This window comes from Plecotus auritus (assembly GCF_963455305.1).
Source record: "Plecotus auritus genome assembly, chromosome: X".
Classification (NCBI taxonomy): Eukaryota; Metazoa; Chordata; class Mammalia; order Chiroptera; family Vespertilionidae; genus Plecotus; species Plecotus auritus.
Window position 1 is genome coordinate 9,384,746 of NC_137784.1, and position 25,506 is coordinate 9,410,251.

At 42.6% G+C, this 25,506-nt stretch overlaps 1 protein-coding gene across 6 annotated transcripts in view; it reads right to left on the bottom strand.

The window, feature by feature from the left end:
• Positions 1-6,809: 6,809 nt before the first annotated feature.
• The window catches only part of CTPS2 (CTP synthase 2), a 130,700-nt gene continuing 112,003 nt past the window's right edge, over positions 6,810-25,506 (bottom strand). For 5 of the 6 annotated variants that reach the window (XM_080651917.1, XM_080651914.1, XM_080651915.1 and 2 more), the window contains exons 17-19: positions 24,282-24,426; positions 8,476-8,586; positions 6,810-7,025 (exon numbers count right to left, since the gene is read on the bottom strand). In XM_080651917.1, the coding sequence (XP_080508043.1) occupies positions 8,511-8,586; positions 24,282-24,426 (221 nt within the window). In that variant the 3' untranslated portion in view covers positions 6,810-7,025; positions 8,476-8,510. Of the gene's footprint in view, positions 7,026-8,475; positions 8,587-24,281; positions 24,427-25,506 lie in introns of those variants that run through there. The other variant, XR_013959718.1, reaches the window with a different exon arrangement.

Genomic DNA, 25,506 nt, shown 5'->3' on the forward strand with positions numbered 1-25,506 from the left:
ACAGTCTGAAGACCTACTTCATTCTTTAATCTTTTACACTGTCCTAATGCCCAAATTGTTCTTTATGATTCTCTTCCCTTAGAGTGAGTTTCCTTTTAAAAAAAATAAATAAATATTTTTATTGATTTCAGATAGGAAGAGAGAGGGAGAGAAATAGAAACATCACTGATGAGAGAGAATCATGGATCGGCTGCCTCCTGCACACCCCCTACTGTGGATCAAGCCCACAACCCTGGCATGTGCCTTTGACCAGAATCAAACCTGGGACCCTTCAGTCTGCAGGCTGACACTCTATCCACTGAGCCAAACCAGCTAGGGCTACAATGAGTTTCTTTTAGAGGCACATTATCATAAACTAGAGGCCCGGTGCACGAAATTTGTTGCGGGGGGGGGGGGGGGGGAGTTGTCCCTCAGCCCAGCCTGCACCCTCTCCAATCTGGGACCCCTTGAGTGATGTCCAACTTCAGTGGGATTGGGCCTAAACGGGAAGTTGGACATCCCTCTCACAATCTAGGACTGCTGGCTCCAAACCACTCACCTGCCTCTGCCTGATTGACCCTAACCACTCCCCTGCCAGCCTGATTAACGCCTAACTGCTCCCCGGCCTGCCCAATTGCCCCTAACTGCCCTCCCCTGCGGGTCTGGTTGCCCCCAACTGTCCTTCCCTGCAGGCCTGGTCCCCACCCAACTGCCCTCCCCTGCTGGCCTGGTCTCCCCCAACTACCCTCCTCTGCTGGCCTGGTCCCCAGCAACAGCCCTCCCCTGCTGTATTGGTCCCCCCCAACAGTCCTCCCCTGCAGGCCTGGTCCCCCCAACTGCCCTCCCCTGCAGGCCTGGTTCCCCCCAACTGCCCTCCCCTGCTGGCCTGGTCTCCCCCATCTGCCCTCACTTGCTGGCCTGGTCTGCCCCAACTGCCCTCCTCTGCCAGCCTGGTCACCCCCAACTACCCTCCTCTGCTGGCCTGGTCACCCCTAACTGCCCACAACTGCCTCCCCTGCAGGCCATCTTGTGGTGGCCATTTGTGTCCACATGGGGGAAGCCATCTTGTGTCTTGGAGTGATGGTCAATTTGCATATTACTCTTTTATTAGATAGGATGCTTAAGGATCCCCAATTCTACCTCTCAAATCTCTAAGTATACCTGATTTCTATGGTGAATAAAATTTAGATTCAAGCTGCGTTCCTTGCTATATTTCAGGAGAATATTCTAAATTACATTTCCCCCCTTTTTATCTTCCTTAGTAAAGTAGTACATCACCCCAAGAGTAGCAACCATTTCAATTTTAAGTCAATAATCAGCTCCCAGAAAAAAGTCAGGCACACAATAAATATTCAATGAATATTTGTTGAGTGAATGAGAGCATTTATTTGCAAAAAAAAATTTTTTTTGAGAGCAAGACTGAATCTTTTTTTCTGGTACCTTCATCAAGGTCAAATTTCAGTCTTAGTTCCTTTTGGCATTGGTGTCAGATGTCTGAACAGGGCCAGGGCACAAGCCACCATGGCAGAATATTTAGGAGTCAGACAAACTTGAAGCAGCATAGTGATTGGACAAGTTAGCTGACCTTTCTGATCCCCTTTCCTCACTGTGTAAAGGGAATACCATCCTATCTAATAAAGAGGGAATATACAAATTGACCATCATGCTGAAACAAGATGCCTGTGCCCACAGCGGAGGCCGAGTTCCCATAATGAGCCTTAATGAGCAATCAGCAGGGACCTGAGGCCGTGTGGTGCTGGGCTGGGGCAGGCGACCTGAGGCTGCGCCCCCTGTCTGGTGGAGCTTGACAGGAGACCTCAGACTGCATCCCCTGTCTGGCAGAGCTTGACGGGGTACCTCAGGCTGCAACCCCCGCCCAGGCACCGGGCCAGGGGACTTGAGGCTGTGCCCCATGCCCCCGCGCCAGGCTGTGGGACCTGAAGTCACACCCCCTGCCAGGCCGGGCTTGACAGGGGCATCAGGCCGTGCCCCCCTCCCAGTGGGGCTTGACGCGGGACCTCAGGGCACACTCCCCACCTAGTGGGGCTTGACAGGAGACCTCAGGCTGCACCCCCTGCCCTGGTGCCAGGCTGGGGGACCTCAGGCCACGCCCCCTGCCCAGGCGCTGGGCCAGGTGACCTGAGGCCATGCCCCCCACCTGGTGGGGCTTGACAGGGGTGGGGCTGGCCGCATCTGGATCTAGCCCAATGGGGGTGGAGCCGGCCGGGTATGGGTCTCGTGCGATTTCAAGGCACATGTGGGTGGGCAGGGACTTGACTCTGGTTCCTGTGGCGCACCCCAGACTCTGACAGGAGGAAGGTTTTCATATACATTTTACTAATTTTCTTTCATCTCTGACACTTCTATTATTGAGAAAGGGCAAATAGCAATATTAAAATATTTCCTCTAATTAATTCCCTTTTAATGTGCACGAATTTCGTGCACTGGGTCACTAGTAAGAAATATTAATCATGTTCTGTTAACCTTGACTGTTTTGTTCTGATTAAAGAAAGCACATTCTGCCCTAGCTGGTTTGGCTCAGTGGATAGAGTGTCAGCCTGTGGACTAAAGGATCCCAGGTTTGATTCCGGTCAAGGGCACAAGCCTGGGTTGCAGGCTCGGTCTCCTGTAGGGGGCATGCAGGAGGCAACAGATCAATTATTCTCTCTCATCATTATGTTTTTACCTCTCCCTCTCTCTTCCTCTCTGAAACCAATAAAAATATATTTTTAAAAGAAAGCACATTCTAACCTGGCTGGGAGTTGTAGGTGGGACCTGGGAGTTCACCTGGAAATGTGGTCCATCCTCATCTGGGAGCTGCCTATTATCATGAAAAGATTAACAACCTTGTGGAAACCAGAGGCCCCAGCCCTTTGCAGACCCCAAGCCCTTTGCAAACCCCAAGCTGGTGTTGCCTGTAATATTATACCCATTTCTATTCCTTTTGCTTACTTCCTCATGCCTGCATATTTTGTATACCCATTCTTATTCTTTTTGCCTAATTCCCCAAGAAATCTTTGTCCTTGTTTGTCCTTATGGGGGTGGGTGGCGCAGAGCAGATTTTTGTGGATGACCTGCTGCTCTCCCATGCTGCTGACATTATTGGAATATGCGCTCATATATGACTCAACCCTGTCTCTGCTTAATTGGCTCAAGTAGTGACAGGTAGCCGGACCCATTGGTTGTCCAGTTTCACCACCACACAGACACTGCCCTGCTGGTCTGGGAAACCACATCCCCACTGGGTCTTGTAGCTCTCTAGGCCCACTGTCTTTGTACTGTGTGATGACAGGCACCAATTTGGGTGAAATGTTTACCAGATTTTCTCAATAGGCCTTCCCTAGATCCCCAGTTTGTCATAGGACCCTATTTTATACTCTCTCCCAAGTCTCTTTGACCTTATTCTTTGGTACTCTCATAGCCCCCTGAACATATCACAATTATAATTAAAGACTTATTTTCCTATATATTTGTTTAAAGTCTGCCTTACCCTAAGCAACAGTCAGGTGCAAGAAGGAAGGGTACGCCTGTAGGGAAGGAAAAATAATCTTACCTCTATTCCTCTAGGTTCTTGGCTGAGACCCTGCAATTATAATGACATTAATAAGAAAAAAATACGCAAGTTTATTAACATGCATACCTCCTGTGTACATGGGAAAGACCCAGGAAAACTGGGGAACTCCCCCAAATGGCCCAAGCCTCCACCTTAAATACCATCTCCAGCTAACAGCAAAAGGAGATGTTAGTGGGGGGAGGGGCAGTTAATGGGAGATGAGGGTAAGGTTGTTATGTAGATGTAGGTTGTTGACTTCTCCATTGATGAGAGTCTCTACAGATTTAGTCATCCTCTTCTTGGTATGGAGGGGGAGATAGCCTTACAAATGGAGATTTCCTTTGTAAATGTAAATGTCTCTTACAAAAGGGTAACTTGTATTCAGTTTTCAGAGATTTTCTAAGTGTGCTGTTTCTTAAAAATGATCAGGCTAAAATAATCCTTATGCCAAAGAGACATACTTTGGGGACAAATTCTGCTCCCCTACACTTTCCCCAGCACCCGACACTGCTTAGTTCATGCTGGGGGCTCAAGATACGTTTGCTGAATGAATGATTCATAATAACTTTCTATGTGTTCATGTCCCACAGCTGCTCTACCATCCTAAGCAGCCATGCTACTACCATTTTGCTGCTTCACTGGATTCCAAGTTCAAGGGTAGCTCCAAAAGAGAAAAATCTTCTGTAGCAACGAGGCTGGTTTATTGTTTATTAAGTGCCCTTCCTTCTGGTCCTATTTGCATGCATCATTAGCCCAGCAGTGGAAGCACTCTGTTATAAGTGACTTTAGAAATCATAATCATCACAATTAAAAACTTCCATTTAAACCACACTACCCCTTTGTTATGCTAAAGTTGCCCTCTGCGCTTACAGCCCTCTCTCTATGAGGCCTATTTCAGCTTTTAACCTATCTGCAGGCTTTTTATTTTGGAACCTTTTGTGATCTTGGAAGTTGTAATTTTCACAAGTGGAGCCCTAAAGCTCTAATATTTTTGTTTATCAGAATTGTTCATTTCATTTCTGCATGTGTTTCGTAGGTGAATTTTCTGTAGCATTACAAAATAATGCTGTAACACTTTATAGCATTAAAAGATAAAAGTTGAAAGCCCCAAAACAACCACAAAAAATTGAACTGCACAGTTTAAATATTTAAATTAGTATCAGAAAGCTCAAATGTAGGCAACAACGAAGTCAACTCAAGCACATTAAACTGGGAAAATCAAGAAGCATAATGGTTGATGCCCAACCCCGGGCTCAGTGCTTGAGTATCAACCCATGAACTGGGAGGTCAAAGTTTGATGCCCAGTCAGGTCTGGGCACATGCCTGGGTTTTGGGCTCAATCTTCAGGGGGAAAGGGGGGCGTGCAGGAGGCAGCCAATCAATGATTCTCTCTCATCATTGATGTTTCTATCTCTCTCTTCCTCTCCCTTCCTCTCTGAAATCAATTAAAATATTAAAGAAACATAGTGGTTGAGAATGTTATATAACAGGGCCAGGACTGGGGGAGGTGAGGGAGGTGCAGAGCTGGATTCTGTCTTTATTTTTAAATTTGATATTTTGTTCATTGTGAAATTTTAAAATTAATTTTGATATAAAAATTGCATTAAAATATTATGGCTGCTTCCTCAAAAAGTTAAACAGAATTACCACATATATCCCAGCAATTCCACTCCTAGGTATATACACACAAGAATTAAAAACAGGTACTCAAATATTTGCACATAAATGTTCATAAGAGCACTATTCATCACAGCTGAAAGGTGGAAACAACTCAAATGCCCATCAACAGATGAAGACATAAACAAATTGTGGTAGATACATACAATGGAATTTTATTCAGCTATAAAAAGGAATGAAGCATTGATACACAGGATGAACCTTAAAAACATGATGCTACAGTATTATGCTAAGCGAAATAAGCCAGTAAGAGAAAGACAAGTATCACATGATCTCACTCATATGTGAAATCTAATGAACAAAATTAACTGATGAACAAAATAGATCCAGACACAGAAGCATGGAACAGACTGTGGAATCTCAGAAGGAAGGGGGTGGGAAGAAGAGATTAACCAAAGAACATGTTTGCATATATGCATAACCCATGGACTCAGACAACAGGGTGGTGAAAGCCTGGGAGGGGCAGGTGCGAGGGGAGGGGTCAATGGGAAAAAACAAACAAAGGGGACATCTGTAATACCTTCAACAATAAAGATAAATTTTTTTAAAAAACACACATGATGCTAAATGAAAGAAGCTAGATACAAAAAGCTGCATATTGTATTATTTCATTTATATGGAATATCCAGAATTGGAAAATCATAGAAATAGAAAGATTAGCAGTTGCTAGGGGCTGGGAGGAGGTAGGAATGGGGAGTGACTGCTAATGGGCATGGGGATTTATTTTGGAGTGTTGGAAATGTTTCAGAAGTAGATAAAGGTGGTGGCTGCATAACATTGTGAATGTACCTGATGCTACTGAAATGTTCACTTTAAAATGGTTAATTCTATGTTATGTGAATTTCATCTCAATTAAAAAATATACAGGGTGTCCCCAAAAAATGTATACACACTTTGAATAAAGTGTTTATTAAAATACATTTCATTTCTGCCCTCGCTGGTTTTGCTCAGTGGTTGGAGCATCGGCCCCGTGGACTGAAGTGGACTGAAGGGTCCCGGGTTCGATTCCAGTCAAGGACACGTACCTCGGTTGCAGGCTCAATTCCCGGCCCTACTCAGTGAGTGTGGGAGGCAACCAATCAATGTGTCTCTCACATTGATGTTTCTCTCTCTGTGTCTCTCCCCTTCCCTTCCACTCTCTCCAAAATAACCTCAGGTGAGGATTAACCAAAAAAAAAAACACACAAACATTTCATTTTCAAAATGTAATAGAATCTACAGCTATCAGCTGTTAAAGTGCGTATACATTTTTGGGGGACACCCTGTATATTAACTGATCTTGATTCCTGAGATTTTTTTATGACCCCTTAAATTCTGTGCCTGAGCACAGGCCTTACTTGCCACCCCCATTCTTGGACCTATTTAAATTTCCTTTTAACTAGAAATAAACTGGGCAAGAAATTGAAATAAGCTTGGGCCGCACCCAGGTCTGTGGTTGAGTTCCAAGTAAAAGAATGGCTCATTTTTTACTCAAAATTAGTTATTGCATGTGCCCTGCCACCCTTCCCATATAGCCCAGTGAAGGCTCAGTTCCTGTATCGTTGCTCAACACCTGTCATCACGGTACACCAGACAAAATAAGAACACACTTTCTCCCCAGTCAGGTTGTTGGGAAATGTTTAATCGGCTAGAGAAATCTGTGAGACCCAAAGGCCGCCTCTGGAGGGAAAAAGGAAAGTGCCCCTTTGGTTCTGGTTCACGAAAGTACATGTTGTTTGATTCCCTTTGAAGCTTTCATCCCATGTTTCGTGATTCTTTGAGAGTGTGGTGATTTCTTCAGATAGTTGCTTTATCTTGGCTTCAATTACTTCAGAGCCTTAAAAAAAAAAAAAAAGGAATATGAGTATTAGCAACATCAGAACCTGAATAATATGTCTTTAAAATACTCCCAGCTAATCTTTGCATCATTTTGGTTTGCTCCTAAAGGTCTCCATGTTTGAGGCAAACCTAAATAAACACGAATGTGCTTTCCATGGAGAACATGAATATTCAGTCCCTAACTGAAATACAAAGAGAGCTGACACTGGAGCAATGAACGCTTTACAAATATCCCCAAGCTGCTATCCCTGCTAAAGAGAGCAGGTCATCCCAGGCCTCTGAGCTAGAATATGATCAAGCTTGCCAGGCTGCTGTCACTCTAATAAAGCCTAATAGAGCAGCGTGGAAAATAAGCTCCCCTCAGAAGCTAAGCCCGTCTCTGCCATCGCCCTGCAAAGAAATAAAATACTATGTTATTTTATACACATCCAAGGAAACCTGCTTTCCACCAGCAACCTAGACCAGGGGCCAGCAAACTGTTTTTACAAACAGGTTTACTGGGACTCAGCCATGCCCATTCAGTTGAGTGTGGTCCCTGACTGCTTTTCCTCTACAATGGCAAAGTGAAGTAGCTGTGACAGAGACCGCATGGCCTGCAAAGCCTAACATATTTACTATCTGGCCCTTTACAGAAGAAGGTTGCTGATCCCTGACCTAAACTATTAGAACTCTACCCACTTCGGCCTCCAGGTGTATTGTTTATATATATATACATGCATCTATCTATCTATTTATTTACTAGAGGCCCAGTGCATGAAATTCACTCAGCCCAGCCTGCACCCTCTTGAAATCTGGGACCCTTCGGGGGATGTCCAACTGCTGGTTTAGGCCCGATCCCACCAAAATCCCTGTGGATTGGGCCTAAACTGGCAGTCAGACATCCCTCTCACAATCCAGGACACCGCTAGCCCCTAACTGCTCACCTGCCTGCCTGATAGCCCCTAAGCACTCTGCCTGCCTGATTGCCCCTAACTGCCTCTGCCTGCCTGATCGCCCCTAAGCACTCTGCCTGCCTGCCTGATCGCCCCTAACCACCCTGTCTGCCTACCTGATCTCCCCTAACCACTCTGCCTGCCTCCCTGATGGCCCCTAACTACTCACCTGCTTGCCTGATTGCCCCTAACTGCTCCCTATGGGGTGGCCAGCCAGAGTGAGGGGCCGTGGTCCTTCTGGTCTCTGGTCATTCTGGTCGTTCCACCATTTCGATCACTGGGCTTTTATGATATAGGATTCCTGGCCTCAAATGCATTCCATTCTCCCCATGCTAACTGCTAGCTTTCTCAGGTGCATTCCAGTTTCCCAAAGGTGCAGTGGGCTGTGAGGTCTGTCTGTCTACCTCTGCCAGGCAAATAGGATCCTGCAGACAAGTCCTGTAGTGCTTGCTCCCTTCTACACCAAGACAGCAGCTTGTCTGTAAAACAAACAAGAACTTAGAGATTCCTTCTTACCCTCTCAGGTAGCGCTTGTCATTCCGAGTCATGTATTAGTTGCAGCTTATTTCCAACTCAGCTATCCTTGGCTCTGAAAAGCTGTCATCACTGGCATCGCTGTATCTATCACTAGATCAAAAGAGAAATTAATTTAGCAAGGTATTAAAAAAAACAGACAATGATCCAAAACACTTTCCATAATTAACTCCCACTCAGAGACAATCCTAAGAAATACTCTATTATCACTTCCTACTCACATACCACAGTCTCCTTTTGTCAGAGGAACTGATCACTTGCTTTCATCTTAAATTGGAAGTAACTTATTCAGAAAATTTATAAAAGCATTTCAATTTAGATTAAATTTATAATCTTATAAAGACCACTAATCATTTCTAAACTTCAACAAAAGCCTTAAAAGCACATTGCTCCTGACCCTCTGACCTACTGTCTGCTTTCTACTAGAGGTATTATGTAAACAAATTAAGTTAAAATGAAAGCCTGAGCTGATAGACCCATTTATTTCCTATGAATCTACTATTGCCTGAATCACAGTCCATTTGAGATTAAGCATCATTCAGTCCTATTCCTGCTGATCTCAATTTGTTCTCAAGTGCAATAAATAGCATAGCATCAAATAGTACTTGAACGCTCACAGATTTTTTTCATTTTTCACCCTTCTGATGACAACTGTTTCCTTTATCAATATGAAAGGACTACAGAACAGTGAGAGTAGCTGTACATCCCTTGATTACATTAGCCAACACTCTCCTTTTTACTCAGTGGCAGGTTGGGTTTTGTCTCTGAGTTTGAGGACCACAAGAGCTCCCTAGATAGCGTCAATGTGGAAGAGCTGGTCATCCACAGTCAGCAAACTCCATGGGGATATTGAACTTGGTGGTCAATAGAACTAAGACATGCATGTTAGCTCAAGACCCACGCCCAGCCAGCAAGGCTTAGTGGTTGAGCATCGACCTATGAACCAGGAGGTTAGGGTTCGATTCCCAGTCAGGGCACAAGCCTGGGTTGTGGGATCAATCCCCAGTGTGGGGCGTGCAGGAGGCAGCCGATCAATGATTCTCTCTCATTACTGATGTTTCTATCTCTCTCTCCCTCTCCCTTCCTCTTTGAAATCAATAAAAATACATATTTTTTAAATACCCAGAAAAAAACCCAGTAGTGCACATAAAAAACATTCATGTACTTGGTAAACTCACCTTGAAATCCTATCTGCTTCAGATCCCATTTTCACTATGATTTATGGGTCAGCAACATGAAAGTTTCCCAACCCAACGAACATTCTCATAGGTTCAAGGATTTTAGAAATAATTTTCACAAATACACTATTTTCAAAATAGAAACTTCATGGGATGCTCCAACTACCTCGAGTCACATGGAATATTAAAAACAGGACCAATTATTGACATAGATATTGCCATGTTTGGGTTCCTGAGAAATACACCTTCTCCATGAGATAGCCCTGCAAGTGTACTTTTGCTCTGAGCTGTGTTCAGTTTAGGGTTCCTCTTGCTCGATTCCAAATAAGTCAGCAGGTTGATCAATTCCACAAGAGTTCTACTGATCTATGGAGATGGCATTGCCAGGAATTAAGTGTTTCATGAATTCCATAATAGGTGAAAATCTACTCCTTTTTCTTTTTGTTAAGGGAAGAGAAGAAACAATTAGAGAAACCCTATGCTCATAGGTTAGAAAACAAAGATTTCCTCTAAATATATTGAGCACGTATCAATAAATACATAAACAAAATCATAAAAGCCAACCTCACTCTCCTCCCTGACTTTTGGACAAAAGCACAAAGGGTAGGCAAGGGGGGTGGGCTAGAGTATGGAGAGGATACTTATACATTCTTAGAAGAAGATTAAGAATTGGTGTGAAATAAGTCAATCAGAGAAAGACAAGTATCATATGATCTCACTGATATGTGGAATCTAATTAACAAAATAAACTGATGAATAGAGTGGATCCAGAGACATGGAAGCATGGAACAGAGTGCAAAATCTCTGAGGGAAGGTGTGGGGGAGATAGGTGGGCGAGTGGAAGGAATCAACCAAAGACCTTATATGCATATATGCATAACCCATGGACATAGACAATAGGTGGTAAAGGCCTGGGGTGGGGGGAGGGCTGGCTGCAGGGGGTCAATGGGGGGGGACATATGTAATACTTTCAACAATAAAGATTTATTTTTAAAAAAAAGAATTGGCAGAAAAGACAAGGTATGTTAGATAAACATATAAATCAACATATCCTTAAAAGCATTCAAGTAGAAGATACCTCTTATTAGATTTTAGTTCAGGAAAATCAATTCGCTATTACAAAAGAGTTTTCAATAAAGAAAACATAGGAATAACTGAAGAATGTTTTTTTTAAAAACTGGCCTCAAAAGTTGACATGTCCTTTCCCATGTACTCCCACTACTACACAAATGCCGAATCTTTCCTGATTCTCTGCAACATTACCTGTCATAGAATTAGCAAAGAAAGGGGATTTGCAAGTTGTACTCAATTCCCTAACTGAGAAGAAATGAAGGTCAAGGGTGTTCAAGTGATTCACTGAGCACAGAGCTCATTTGAGGTGGGCCCAGAATCCCCATCATGCTAACCCAGCCCACAAACTCAAGTTTACTGGTAAGCTGTGTTGCAGCGGGCCAGCATGGCCTCTCAGGGCATGTTGCCTAATACCACAAGTGAGAAGGCCCAAACCAATTTCCTCAGTTATCAGAGTTTATACCTGCTTCCTTCTCTAGTCTCAAGCTGGGGAAGAGTAGGATGGGCCCACATCTTCCCTGTCACTCCTGGTTGTACTGTTTATTGGCCATGCATGTATGCACTGGTCACCTGACGCCTGAGAGTCTAGAAATAGTTGAATTAATACCTAAAACCTCATCAAAATGTTATGAGGGCCAAAAGGGAATGTATAAGTCTGCTCTTGAAAACTATACAAAAATATAAGCTGTCACTATTCATGGGGGCTACATATTTGTAATATGGTATCTCTCAAAAAGCCATGGAAATATAAAGACATCATGAAAACTGCCAAGTGCATGATGTTCAGCATTGTTTCCTGTACCAACAGTAATTCCCTACCCACATTAGCAAGTGAACTTGGGTGGGTGTGTGTCTAACTTAATGGCTCTTATTTCCTGTGTAATGGCTGTCTGCCCCACACTGCCCACACACCAAAATAGCACAGGCTGAGTCTAGCAAAGTGTGGCTCGGTTTGGGTTTACTCATCTCCAAGGTAAATGACAGGGTTCACTAACTTTCTTTCATATGTGTCGGGGGCCAAGGGTAAAACAATCAAGTAACCCACTACACTCAAGAACAGAATTATCAAAAGAGGCACGCTGATAAACTTGCTGATTTTATGGCATTCACGTGTCAGCAAAAAAAAACAACTGCTGGAAGTCAAATGTGGATCATCACCCACAAGCCGAACAGCAGGGGCTCCTGCACATTCAATCAAATGTGGGTGCTACTCTGAGACACGTGTGACTTAAGGGTTCATTTCTGTTTCCCAAAGAACAGAATTAAAGAAGTCCTAAGAGATACTTACCTGGGTATATTTTCACTTAATTCAAAACATCTCAGATCTTTCTTGAGCCTAACCTGTCTTTGAAAATAATCTCTGTACACACACACACACACACACACACACACACACACACACACACATATGCACGCACACACACACTCCTCAGTGGGCAGAGTTATTAGATATTTGGGTCTTGCATGTTAAATTTTATGAAATGCCACAGAATACAGACCCATTCATGTATGTCTTATGACATTTGAGGAGGGGAAAGTTTTAAACCTACAATGTCCAGTGTGGTAGCCACAAGCCACAGTAGCTATCTAAATTTAAATCAAATAAAATTTGAAGTTCCCCTTCTCACTGCAACACATTGAGCCATATTTAAGTGCTCAGTAGCCACGTGTGCCTGGTGACTGTCATATTGGATGGTGCAGATTATAGAACACTTCTATCATTGCAGACAGTTTTACTGGATAATGCTGATTTAGAAACAAATGAATAATGATTTTTTTAAAAAACAAACTATAATCACCATGCAATGGTCCTCCTCTCACTCCCTAAAAAGGTTTTTGTAAAGGTCTGGCTATCCACAGTTAAGTAAAATCACAGCAAATCTCTCTGATGCATGCATGTGCCTCCCAAATAATGGAAGCATTCTTTTAAAACACTGTTTCACTGTACTATTTCTTACCAGACAAAATCAAAATCACCAGCCGCAAGGCCTGGGAACCGCTATCCTTACAACCCTGGCTTGGTTTACAAGACTTGACAGCATCGGTCTACACATGGTTCTTTGACAAACAAAAGGCTTGTCACAGTCAAGTTTGTTTGTGAAAGATTCCTGGTGCCTAATAAATTCCCAATATAAGAATACATGTATTCCAAGGTGCTGGGGCAAGGATACAGTAATGCCTCATATTTCTCATATTCAACTATGTCTAGACTCTCAGGAGTCAGGTGACCAGTCCACCTTTTATGCTATGCAGCCATTAGACCATTTCTTCTTCATCGACAGGAAGAGGTGGTTGGAATTAAAACATTTTAATAGCATACTTAAGATTCCCAGCATGCATGAGTCCCTACAATACTTCATATCAAAATCCATTTCATGTGGAAAAAGCATATTCTAAAACAGGTTCCCATGCACACAGTTGTCCCCAAAGCATTGTTACCACTATACTTCCTTCCTTCTCAAAGAGCCCCTGAAAGCCGTAAAATATAAGAGTAACGAAATAAAAACTTAGTGTGCTTTGAATGGGTTTTACGTTGAATAATAAATGCAGAATGCAAGCCCTGCAGGGCACAAAGAACGTAGTAGTGTTTATCACCATTAACTCCCTTCCTGGCTGCCCCCACATCATCAGCCTGCAGTGACCCATGATCAGTAAAGAGCACCTTTTAACCAACACTTAATCCCCGAGGGAAGGTATTCTCAAATGTGGTTGATTAGCAGTACTTCGACCAGAAAAAGTCTCAAGGTATGGAGTTGGAGTCAAACAATCACAGAGGGGGAGCTATTTTAAAAGATGTTTAAAAGGACTGTTAAAAAAGAAAGCAAGAAAGAAACATTTCCCAGTTCACTTTTGCTTGAAATGTAACAAAGGGGGAAAAGTAGTATTTTCATATCCTTTTAAAATTTACAAAGCACCATCTCAACTGTTCCTCACAGCAACCCTAAAGAATGAAGATCCTGAGGGGAGATCAGGGGACTGCGGACTGTTCTGTATGGATTTGTGTGCATTTTATCCTGTAGTCAAGGAAGCCACTGAGAGTTCTAAGCTCCAAGATATAATGTAGGAAGACCATTCTGCTGGCAGAAGACGGACTGAGAGGGTACTGCAAATCATAGCTACCTGTCGGTCGGCCAACTGGCCGGTTGCTTAGGCTTTTATATATATAGATCCTCCCCGGAGGATATTTTTTCCATTGATTTTTAGAGAAAGGGAAAGAGAGAAACACATCAATTGGTTGCCTCCTGCATGCACCCTGGATCAGGGCCTGGGTGGGGGACAAGGCTGCAACTGAGGTACGTGCCCTTGACTGGAATCAAACCTGGGACCCTTTGGTCCATAGGCTGACGCTCTATCCGCTGAGCCAAACTGGCTAGGGCTCAGAACGAGGTCACAGCCCCACCTCCATAGCCTAAGCACTGAGGCCCCAGCCACACCCCTTGCAACATGGCAGATATGAGGAGTTCTGGTGAATTCCAACACCCAGATTCTCCAGGACCTGCTGACTATGAGCAATGGGGAAGAAGTAAGGAGGAATCTGAGCTTATTCATGGGAGTCCAGCCAGGTATGTGGATGATGCAAATGGTGGTACCACTGGCAGGAAGATGTCTATCCTGATGTCAGTCACAATCCTAGGAGCCTGGGAGCAGCCATCAAAGAGAGAACAAGCTATAATGTGGCACTTTCCACACTGCTGGGGCTGTGCACTTGCACATCAATGTCCTTTCTTAGCTGGGGGGTCTGTATCTGCGGATTCCTTAAAGTAGGTCATTGGATGGTGGGAGGGGGAGCTTTTGGGATATGAACACCAGACAATGACATTCATATTAGTATGTTTGGGCAGTTTTCCAGAAAGTGGGACTGCAGCTTTCATCATATTCTCAGAGATAATTTGTCAGCACCCAAATGCAGAAAATCACTATACTACCTGATGAGTCCTTCAGGCCTGGGACTATGTTCTTATTCAACTAGCACTTGATTCTCTTGTGGCCAGCACTGTGGCTGGGATAAAGTAAACATTACTACATGTGAATTGAGGGAATGCTGAAGTACACAGCCATTAAACATTATGAGCATACTGCAACGTGGAAAAATGCACTCAAGGTGTTAAGTTCAAAGGACAAGTTTTTGTAATTAGTAAAGAACCTGTGGCGATGCTTTGAGAACATATGAGTATCCTGTTTCCCACAACCTTTCGTCCAATGGTATTGGTATACACTGATCATGTTTATTTGGTTCAGTTATTATATTGGGGGTTGCTTCTGTTTTTTTGTGGGTTTTTTTTTGTAATATATTTTTTATTGATTTCAAAGAGGAAGAGAGAGGGAGAAGAGAGATAGAAACATCAATGATGAGAGAGAATCATTGATCGGCTGCCTCCTGCACACACCCCCACTGGGGATCGAGCCCACAACCCAGGCATGTGCCCTGACCAGGAATCGAACTGTGACTTCCTGATTCATAGGTCAACATTCAACCACTGAGTCACATCAGCTAGGCTGGCCCGGACTCTTTGTAAAAGTCAATGTTGCTCTGACCAGTGCGCTCAGTGGTTAGAGTGTCAGCCTGCACACTGAAGAGCTGCAGGTTCCATTCCCAGCCCTGGTTATGGCGCATTCGGGAGGCAACCAATCAATGTGTCTCTCTCACATTAATGTTTCTCTCTTTCTCCCCCCCCCCCTTCCCTCGGGTGAGGATTAACAACAACAACAACAACAAAAAGCCATGGAATATATATTCAACAATAAAAAGAATGAGATCTTGACATTTGTGAAAACATGGATAGACCTTATACCAAGTAAAATAAGTCAGACAGAGAAAGACAAATACCCTATAATATCACTTATATGTGGACTTTAGAAAAACAAGACAAATGAATAAACAAAACAAAACAGAAACAGACCCATAGATACAGAGAACAAGCTGATGGTGGGTGAGTGGATGGGTGAAATTAACAAAGAAAAAAGTCAATGTTATGAAAAACTAAAACAAAACAGGGTGATTTATCCAGATTAAAAGAAACTAAGAAAACATAATGTAGAGGTTCAGAACAGGTCACACCAAAATATACCTCTGTGGTATGTGGATTCTTTTTTCTTTTTTAAATATATTTTTATTGTTTTCAGAGAGGAAGGGAAAGGGAAAGAGAGATTGAAATATCAATGATGAGAATCATTAATCAGAGAATCATTAATCAGCTGCCTCCTGCACGCCCCACACTGGGGATCGAGCTCACAACCCAGGCATGTGCCCTTGACCGTAATCGAACCTGGGACCCTTCAGTCTACAGGCTGATGCTCTATCCACTGAGCCAAACCAGCTAGGGCTGGTATATGGATTCTTTTAAGCTGAAAGTAACAGAGACCCTGCAGGCTCATGAGAAACTTTTATCTCTCTCTTAAAGAATTTAAATTAGGGCCCTTGCCCATAGTAAGTTATCATCAGAAATAACTTTTATAACCTATTTGTAGGGCAAAGTAAACTACTAATTACTAAATGGTCTTCTTATCACCTTGTAATGACCTCATTTTTCTCTGAAGTCCCAGGTGCCTTACCTCATCCCTAGTACAGAATGTCATGTACACGCATTTTCCCTTTCTGTATCTGAATGCCTCATGTACGTGTTGTCTCTGACTCTCTCAAGTATGTGGGGCTCCCATAAGTATATATGTAATTAAATTTTGTTATTTTCTCTCATTAACCAGCCTCATGTCGATATACTTATTAGACCAGCTGAAGGAACCTCGAAGGGTAGAGGAAAGTTTCTTTCTCCACACAATAACCAAATGAACCTTGAATAGATCATTGATTACATTTTTATTTTTACAAAAGCTAAAAAAAAAAAAATGCTTGGGGACATGTGGAGAAATTTAACTATGGACTGGATATTAAATGATGCTACTGAGCCCGGCTGGCATGGCTCGGTGCTTGAGCTTCAACCCATGAACCAGGAGGTCTCGGTTCGGTTCCCGGCCAGGGCACATACTCGGGTTGTGGGCCCAATCCCCAGTGGGGGTCATGCAGGAGACAGCGGATCAGTGATTCTCTCTTGTCATTGATGTTTCTATTCCCTCTCCCTTCCCTTCTTCTCTGAAATCAATAAAAATATATTAAAAAGAAAAAAATTATACCTTTGAATTAATGTTAATTTTCTCAGGTATGATAATGCAGTTATGTGAGAAAATGTCTTTAATTTTAGGAAATGTGTGATAAATTATTTAGGGGTAAAGTGCTATGATGTTTTGCAACTTAATAAAAGTGGTTCAGAAAAAAGTTTATACACAGAGAGAGAAAAGCAAATGTGGTCAAGTGGCACCAATTGACAAATCTAAGTGAAAGGTATACAACTGTTCATATACTATTCATTCATCTTTCCTATAAGTTTGAAGGTTTTCAAAATAAAAGAGTTGAAGAACAAAGTATATATACACTCACTTTTATGACTGTAACCATTAAAAGAGTAATATGTGGATACAGAATAAAGACTAGGAATACTAAAAAATGAATACAGCCCTAGCCAGTTTGGCTCAGTGGATAGAGCGTCGGCCTGTGGACTCAAGGGTCCCAGGTTCGATTCCGGTCAAGGGCATGTACTTTGGTTGTGGGCACATCCCCAGTAGGGGGTGTACAGGAGGCAGCTGATTGATGTTTCTCTCTCATCGATGTTTCTCTCTCTACCTCTCCCTTTCTTTCTGTAAAAAAATCAATGAAATATATATTTTTTAAAAATGAATACAGTCACTATGTTAAGCTAGTGGGTTTATTAGTCCTTTTTTTATTTTCCAAATTTTCTGTAATGCTACATCTAGAAGTCAACACAAAACAAAGTCTTCCCAGGCTGGAAGCCAGCATGTCACTTAAAAGGAAAACCCATACAGTCACCAAAGAAGCACCAGACACAATGGTGAATGAAATGGGTGCCTTCGCCCCTTGACTGCTGCCAGGATTCAAAGTTAAAAGTAGAAAGGGAAGGGTAAGCACTAAGGAGAGAATGAACTTAGATCCTAGAAGCATGCAAGAGATCGGGAAATGGAACTGGCTCCAGGTATGTACTTCCTTTGAGGACCCGCTGGCTATAAAGTAGTTTCAACTTTTGAGTTTGTTTTAAGCAAATACAGTGAATCACTAAGTAACTTCCCTCCTGATTCACCACAAAAAGATTTCTCTGCACAGGAGAGAGTATAGGTTGGGTGGAGACATGGAATCCAAGATCCTAAGATTTAGGATAAAATGCTACTCAAGTCTTAAGATTTCAATTTTATACTTTAAAAACATTTTCCCCAAAGAGCTGTGTTTCTGTGAACTGCAGACTGAACCCCATTTAAGTTCTTGCTTTCCAACATAGAATGAGTACCATCTAAGCAAGAGAGGTTTACTCAGACCTGACAAATGGGCATAATAAATGCCAGCATTATAAAACTTGGAAGTTGTTCCTAACTTGGTGTGTAGTGATTGTGTCTAAGAGCCTTGCAGCGCAGCCCCAGAGAACATATGTGCTCAAAAACAACCTATGAACTATAGCCTCTGATCCCTCTTCTGTTCCCAGTTACTTAAAATGGAATTCTAGACAGAGATTCAGTTCTCATTTCTAGATACTAAAAAACTCACAATTATAAGCATCTTTGTATATTACATGGTGGGGCAAAAGTAAGTTTACCATTGTTCATATGGAAAATAATACAATCTATAATAATAAAAGGGTAATATGCAAATCAACCAAACAGCAGAACGACCAGTCACTATGACGTGTACTGACCACCAGGGGGCAGACGCTCAATGCAGGAGCTGCCCCCTGGTGTCAGTGTGCTCCCCCAGGGGGAGCGCCACTCAGCCAGAAGCCGGGCAAGCACAGCGACGGTGGCAGGAGCCTCTCTCGAGGCAGCGCTAAGGAGTAGCGAGCCGAGCCGTAAGAAGCAGCAAGCAAGCGGGCTGTATGGAGCGAGGGCTCCTGAACTGCGAAAGGGTACAGGCTGGGCTGAGGGACCCCCTCCCCCCAACAAGTGCACAAATTTTCGTGCACCGGGCCTCTAGTTAATAAATAATAATACAAGCATAAACTGTTTCACATACTCACAACTGTAAACCTACTTTTGCCACAACCTGTACATTTAATATGTCTCCTAAAAATTTTTTCTTACAATTATATGAAATAGCCCAGCTGGCGTGGCTCTGTGGTTGAGCGTCGACCTATGAACCAGGAGGTCATGGTTCAATTCCTGGTCAGGGCCCATTGTGAGCTCAATCCCCTGTGTGGGGCGTGCAGGATGCAGTCGATCCATGATTCTCTCTTATCATTGATGTTTCTATCTCTCTCTCCCTCTCCCTACCTCTCTGAAATCAATAAAGATATATTAAAAAAAAAAAAACAATTACATGAAATAGTCTCATTCCAGTACATCACACGCCAGCAAGACCATGAAAATTTGTGGTTACATTTCATACATGGGACAAATTGTTTCAACACCAGGGGAGGGATATCAGCAAAGAATTATAAAGATTTCTTTAATGGACCATAATTTCCCATTGGATTTATTTATTCTAAAAATGGTTTATTAGATTTGTGCCAAAGAGTTAACACAGCAGGCCTGAGGCTGCTATCTCTAGAAGGGTCTGCTTGCAGGGGAACTTGGGAAATTGTTTTCTCCATTACAAATTAATAAGGTCATTTTACTGGGCCTACGCTGTCTATATCAACAATGTGGTTTATGGTAAATATTTGCTTTCCTTTTCAGAGTCTGGAATTTGAGTGGTTGCTAGAAAGAAAAAGCCTGTGTAACCAGCCCCCAGTAAAAACCCTAAACTCTGAGTCTCAAATGGGTTTCTCTGGGCATACACATCACACATGTTGCTGCCTTTTTATTGACAGAGGGAGAGTGAGTTTTGTGTGACTTCTCACAGAAGAGAGAGAGCATAGAAAACCTGCAAACAGCCTTGGCCGGTTTGGCTCAGTGGATAGAGCATCGGTCTGCAAACTGAAGGGTCCCAGGTTCGATTCCGGTCAAGGGCACATACCTCGGTTGCAGGCTCCCAGCCCTGGTCAGGGGCATGTGGGAGGCAACCAATTGATGTGTCTCTCTCACATTGGTGTTTCTCTCTGTCTCTCCCTCTCCCTTCCACTCTCTCTAAAAATCAATGGAAAAAATATCCTCAGGTGAGGATTAAAAAAAAAGTAAACCTACAAACAGATTTCTCCATACTTCACTTATACTTTTTTCTTTTACTGATCCAGCTGTGTATGCCTATTCCGTCACTGTAATAAATTTTAGCTGTGGGTACAACTATATTCTGATTCCTTCTAGTGAATCATCGAATGTATGGGTGGTCTTGGGGGACCCCGAAAAACAAGACCCTTAGTTTGATTTTTCATATAAGTTTTGTTTAGCTTTAAAAAACCTAAAAAATACTATCCTAGAACTGTTATGCATCTTGAACAACCACTAAAGTCTAAAACAAGGTGGAATAGTCTTCATAATTGCTATCATTCTATACATAGTGGAGCAGCTGAGAATTTAGCTCACCAGCTCTAGATGCCAAAATTATATTCTTTTTTAAATATTTTTTATTGATTTCAGAGAGGAAGAGATGGATACTAGTAGAAACATCAATGATGAGAGCGAATCATTGATCGGCTGCCTCCTGCACGCCCCGCACTGGGAATCAAGCCCGCAACCCAGGCATGTGCCCATGACCAAAATCAAACCTGGGACCCTTCGGTCTGCAGGCCAACGCTCTATCCATGAGCCAAACCGGCTAGGGCCCAAAATGCTATTTTACTGCAACTTACCAGGTACTAAAAGATAAAGGTTCCCCACAAGGCAGAATGCTGGGGTTACAGCTCAGGTGGACTTGCTCAAAACCAAGGATTTTCACATTCTGTGTTTTAAAGATGTAGGCTGCACAGGTGTCAGTTAAATATCATGAGCCAATTTCTGGGAAAGGAAGTCATTATTCTAGAGTTCATATTCCTTGTCACATTTGTTTAGGATTGATAACCGACAGTAATCTTGTTTGACAGAAATATAGTCTCAATTCAGCTCACATTAGAGCCTGGCCATCAAAGCCATCATTTGCTTTTCAATGCTCACTAACGCCATGGAGGTGGGCAGAGAGGAGTTGAAGTGCAAAGTTCCTCTGGAATCCTGGTATCTGTCACTAGATTAATTCACCATTCTTAGTTGGAAACCTCCCTGCAAGGTGTCATGATTAGAATAGACTATATCCATTCTCCCTACTATCACATTTATTACTTTAATGGGTATTAAAAACAAACAAACCTGTGTGCCAGGGAGCCGGGGAGACAGAGATAAAAAAGATGCTGGCTGCTCTTAAGGAAGCACCAGTGTGTGGCTAATACATAGGAATTCTCTGCCAACCATGGAAGTCTGCTGGTATGTTGTAATACCAGTATCAGCATCAGAGTTTTGTTAGGAGGATTTTCCTTCTCTCTGAGACATACTGTGTCTTGCTCAGGAGTCACTAGCAAGCAGTCACTTTTTTCAGAAACTACCAGTAAGCTTTACCCAGAAACCACCAGCCCCATGCGAGAATCAGCAGGCCATCCAGCACACATGTGGGTAGGCCACATACCCAGATATCATTTGCATATTAGTTGATGTTTGCAAACAACCAGATAGTTATGTTGAGTTATGTGTTAGTTCTCCCAGCCATCTAATTTGCTCCATTGTCACCCTCCTTTCACATATGATCACTGAAATAATCTATTATATATATATGCCTAATATGCAAATTGCAAATTGTCCCCTCGGGAGTTCGACCAGGAGTTCAATCGCTCGCTATGACATGTGCTGACCACCAGGGGGTGGCGTGGAATGAAGGAAAGCCCCAGCCGGCAGCCTGGGAAGGGAGACCCCGGCCGACAGCTGGAAGGCCCCGATTAGTCCTGATTGCCGGCCAGGCCTAGGGACCCTACATGCACCAGGCCTCTAGTGGAGACAATAAAGTGGCTGAGAAGGGCCACAGCACACATCCAACATGGGAACACACTGAAACCTCCAATCTGCTGCATGAGCCATGCAGCCTCAGAACACAGGAAGTTCATCTTTGCATGAAATCTCATGCTGAACCATGCTACATGAGCCAGATAAAGTGGAGCTGTTTGGCTGGAGCAGGGAAGAGCCTGGGGCCCCTCAGTCTGCTCTTCACAGCTGGCCAGACTCCAGCTCCATAAGGCACAGCATGAAAATGAGTGCACTGGTTCAAGAATGCAAGGAGTGATCATTAATTCAGTAAGATGCCTGACATGCAAAATATATAAAGCCTGCTCCCATATGAACTCCCAGTTAAAGGAAATGCTAAGGAACTGTGAGCATCCCCTAGCAGGTAATGTGGCAAATAAGCAGCTTGCATAACACAAGCACACGCTTACACACCGTGCACCAATCCCAGCAGTCCTCAATTGCAATATCACAAGGGTTGTTTGCTAGAATGAGGGTCAGCACTGGTAATCTTCTAAATAATACATATCCAATTATTATGGTACTAACCCTAGTTATGATACTAACTTAGGTATAGTCTATAATTGTGGCTAGTTCCTTCCACTTTTAAAGTTATTATATACTAGAGGCCCACTGCATGAAATTCGTGCACGGTGGGGGGGTCCCTCAGCCCAGCCTGCACTCTCTCCAATCCAGGACCCCTCGGGGGATGTCCAACTGCTGGTTTAGGCCCGATCCCACAGTTGGACATCCCTCTCACAATCCAGGACCACTGGCTCCTAACCACTCACCTGCCTGCCTGATCGCCCCTAACCACTCTGCCTGCCTGCCTGATTGCCCCTAACCACCTTCACCTACCGACCTGATTGCCCCTAACCACCTTCGCCTGCCAGCCTGATCGCCCCCAACTGCCCTCCCCTGCCGGCCTGATCTTGCCCCCAACTGCCCTCCCCTGCCGGCCTGATCTTGCCCCCAACTGCCCTCCTCTGCTGGCCTGATCCCCCTAATTGCTCTCCCCTGCTGGCCTGATGGTTCCTAACTGCCTCTGCCTCGGCCCAGCCACCATGGCTTTGTCCAGAAGGACGCCTGGAAGGTCTCCAGAAGGTCTCCTGGTCTAATTAGCATATTACTCTTTTATTAGTATAGATAATATTCTTGGATGAGAAAATGTAAAATATGAATTCCCACCAAACTAAAGAAATTTTAATGAAAATCTACAATGGATTACTTTACTCAAACCTGATTTCAAAAATCATTCTACAGTTAATCTGGAAGAGCAGCAAAATACCTTTTTTAAATTGTTAAACAATAATGGGAGTAGGCTTGATTTACAATAATGCTATGATGAAAAGGGTTGTAAGGGTTCAGAAATAAGAGGTAAAATCATTACAAAACAAAAAATCCCCGTAACAAATCTAAATTACTCAACTTACTAACAGTTGGGGTTAGGGGGTGGGAGGGAGCCAGATCCCTACCTCACACACTATACCAAACATAAAGTTCATATAGATTAGAGATTTAAACTTCATTTAAAATAAAAACCACAAAAGTGCTAGTGGAAAAAATGGGATATTATTTATATAATCTTTTGATAAGAAAAGACTTTACACACTCACACTAAAAACAGAATTCATAAAAGATTTGACTACATAAATAAGAAATCTATGCATAAATAAGAACTTATTTAAATAAATTCCTTATTTAAAACTCTTTAAGGAAAATAAAAACTACCATTGACAACTCAGAAGAAAACAAAATCACTTTGAAAAAGTATTTGCAACCTAACAAAGGATTAATGTCCTTTATATATAAAGAGCTTGCTAATCTTTAAGAAAAAAGATATAATAGCAAAAGGAAAAGTAGGGGGAAGGATATGAACAGATAATTTATAAAACAAAGAGCCAATAACATACTTATATATATTTATTAATCAGAATCCACACAAAAAATCCTATTTTTCACTTATCAAAATGACAAAAATGTCTAAAATAATGCCCCAGAATTAGCATAATTTGGAAAACTATTGTAGATATGATTAGATCATTAATAAAAAGAGAAAAAGTCACAATTATTAAGAAGGAAAAAACAATTCTTCACTTTATTATTATTTTTTAATGTTTTTATTGATTTTTAAGAGAGAGAGGGATAGAGAAATAGAAATATCAGTGCTGAGAGAGAATCATTGATTGGCTGCCTCCTGCACATCTCCCACTGGGGATGGAGAATCGAGCCCACCACCCAGGCATGTGCCCTGACCAGGAATCGAACCTGCGACCTCTTGGTTCCTTCACTTTAAAAAGAAATCAGCCTAGCTGGTGTAAGCTCAGGTGTTAAGCATCGCGACCCATGAACCAAGAGGTCACCAGTTCAATTCCCAGTCAGGGAACATGCTCACGTTGCAGCTCACTCCCCGTTGTGGGGTGTGCAAGAGACAGCCAATCAATGTATCTCTTTCATAGATGTTTCTATCTCTCTCTCCCTCTCTCCCTTCCTCTCTTTGAAATCAATAAAAACATATTTTTTAAAAGTTTATGAGAAACCTAGAGTGTTGATAACTGCATCTTGGGTCATTGTTAAGCTGGTTACCTGGAGGACAGTTTGCATCCCTGTTGTAGGTAGGCATTCAGGTTCCCAGTTGCTGCAAGTAATAGTCCCAGGTATGGAGGGGAAGGCTTCATCGGCCTAGAAGAAAACTCAGGATGGAATTGGACACCAACAAAATAGGGGTGATCTGAAATGAGAACAATCATGTGATTGAAGCAAACACGAGAAATACTTTAAAGGTCTTATCTTTGAATCAGAAACTCATTCAATGATGAGATGATTATTTAACTTATCATCATAGCCAGTTATTTTCACAGTCCATCTTCCCAGTAGAATTTCAAATTACAAAACACATCTCACGCGATAAGAAATCCAACATTTTATTTGTAGAAGGTGGTATTAGAATAAGCAATGTTAAGCAAAAATTTTTGAATGGCAAGATGAATTCTGCTTTCCCAAAATCTGCCTGCTTTTTTAAAAAAACGTAAATTTTTATTGATTTCAGAGAGGAAGCGGGGGGGAGAGAGAGAGAGAGACACCTCATTGATGAGAGAGAATCATTGATCAATGGCCACACTGGGGATCATCAAGCCTACAACCCGGGCATGTGCCCTGACCGGGAATCAAACCGTGACCTTCTGATTCAACCGCTGAGCCACGCCAGCCGGGCAATCTGCCTGCTTTTGAAGGTCCTTCATAGACTTACATTGTGCTCATTTCCATGGTACCCTTCACCCTTTAGGCTAACTGTAGGACATTCTTTCTCTTAGATGGCTTCAGGCCATTTTCTACAAGATCTCCTTTACGAAGGTAAGGGTCCCTTGGGAATGCAGCAAGTACAACTGCTTTTCTAGTCACAGTTTTAAGTTGGGTATTAATCATAGATAGCACCATGAAACTGAACTCATATTTCAGTCTATGCCAACTTATCCCTTGTGATGAATGGTCTTTGAGTGATAAAAGGATGGCCTTTCAAACATGTTAATGGTGGTTATGGCTCAAGGTGACAAAAGTTTAAGATTTTTTTTTCTTCTTTATACTTTTCTGTATCGTGTGAAGCTTTACAATAAGCATATATTACTTACATTACCAGGGTAGGAAATTAAGTGATTTTCATATTGAGGATTGTAAGAAGCAATTCAAGTTCTCCTAGATGTAATAAGAATAGAAAAGTAGCTTTCCCCCACTACTTTTAACAGGAATCCCGTTTTGTAATAAGAATTAAACGGGCAACATTTCCAAATCTGGGTAGAAATTTTATAGGATT